Source organism: Octopus bimaculoides, chromosome 1 (assembly GCF_001194135.2).
Source record: "Octopus bimaculoides isolate UCB-OBI-ISO-001 chromosome 1, ASM119413v2, whole genome shotgun sequence".
Lineage (NCBI taxonomy): Eukaryota > Metazoa > Mollusca > Cephalopoda > Octopoda > Octopodidae > Octopus > Octopus bimaculoides.
The window spans coordinates 151342078-151343733 of record NC_068981.1 but is presented as its reverse complement, the minus strand read 5'-3'; the positions used below and the strand labels follow the sequence as shown (position 1 = coordinate 151343733).

The window sequence follows — 1656 nt, the reverse complement described above, 5'->3', positions numbered from 1 at the left end:
TGTGTGTGTGTGTGTGTGTGTGTGTGTGTGTGTGTGTTTGTGTATGTTTGAGAGAGAGAGGGAGAGAGAGCGTGAGAGCGTGTTATGTGTGTGGGAGTGTGTGTATAAAATAGCAAACTGTTACTCACTCAATTTGTCTTGTATATAGTACATTATTTCTATATTTTTCATGTGAATAAGTTGTCCTCGGTCCTCATTGCAAATGTCTGCCGCGTGATTCCATGATGCTTTTTCTGAACTTATTTGAAAACATAATCTAAATTCTGGTGAATAAGTGTAGCCGGCTGACGTTGGACATTCAGCTATAGGAAGACAAGGAAAAATATGTTTCATGTGTTAAATCTTTTGGAGAGGTAATAACTTATGTTAATTTCAGGCCGCTATTAACTTTTGACTGACTTAGTAATATTTTCTCTCACTCAGTACACCTCAATTCAGACTGATTTGTAACTGCAGGCCGACAAGCAGAACTGTTAATCATTTGCCTTCCAGTTTTGTTTTTGCGTACACAACTAATCTCTTTCTAAAATTTTCTTTACTACAGCATTCTCTCATCCTGCCATGCACATAGTTATTATGTGTTAAATCTTTTATTCCTCACAATACATCAGGATAGCGTAACCGATCGATATTCCATCCACCAACGTTAGAAATGTGTGCTCAGAAGCTGGTGTTAAACTCACCTATGTTGATATTCCTCACCTCTTAATGAATGTGTATAGAAACTGATTACTGCATAATTAAAGCGTAAAGAAGTAACCTTTCTAACTTACGAATATCCCGATTATTGCTCTTATCTCAAGCATTTCTAGCCTATTATTAAAGGTTCCCTTTTTTATCACCTTGTGTCTTTTCCCGTTACTCAGTGATTTGTAATAGTCATATTTATCATATTTCTTACATGACACATTTATAGTTACATGTCTTGACAACTTTGATATGAGACATATTGTGGGTTCGATTTTAAACTATAACTGATTGAGAATCTTCCAGTAAATTAATGCTCATTTATCAACTTCATCTTCAAATTTGATTGGGAGATTCTTAACAGGACGTTTTTCTGCTGCATAAGAAGCGACTGGTTCTTTAATGGGTCTTCAATTATCGAGTAATGTACTTTACACGGATTAAATAATCTCTTCTAAGCTCTTCTAACTCTAATAACAATGTCCTCTCAGCCGCTTAGAACCGAAAATTCCTTTGCAGATAAAACTGTTTTATATTCCACTCTTCTGTTAAATATGCAAAGAATACACCTTCTGTCATTCATTAATACGGTTCATGAAGAGTTGAGTCAACAACAAAAACACTAAAAAACATCATTTAATGAGTTCGGTATAGCAGCACAGATGTTACACCGCATCTTTTTTAAAATAACAGAGTGGTTATACCTGGAATGCTTTGGATCAGAGGTCCATTCGATATGAGGTGACCTGGAGCTTAGCATCATAAACTGTTAATATCTTTGAGCTGTTCTCAATTTTAATTTGTGGCTGGGATGAGGGAGAATAAGTAAATGATCAGACAAATTAACTTGTAATTTTTTAATGTATTAAATTACTGAGTTCAAATCCAACCCTAGTTCATTCTAATCGCTACACAGTCTGGTGAATATGGTGGATGCGGGAGCGATACCACGTTGTATTTAGCGAGAAA

The 1656-nt window shown here is 35.5% G+C and overlaps 1 protein-coding gene across 1 annotated transcript in view; it reads right to left on the bottom strand.

Annotated features, from left to right (window-relative positions):
* The window catches only part of LOC106871887 (macrophage mannose receptor 1), a 21088-nt gene that overhangs the window by 8479 nt on the left and 10953 nt on the right, over positions 1-1656 (bottom strand). The window contains exon 2 of the mRNA XM_014918640.2: positions 129-302. Coding sequence (XP_014774126.1) covers positions 129-302 — 174 coding nt within the window. The remainder of the gene's footprint in view (positions 1-128; positions 303-1656) is intronic.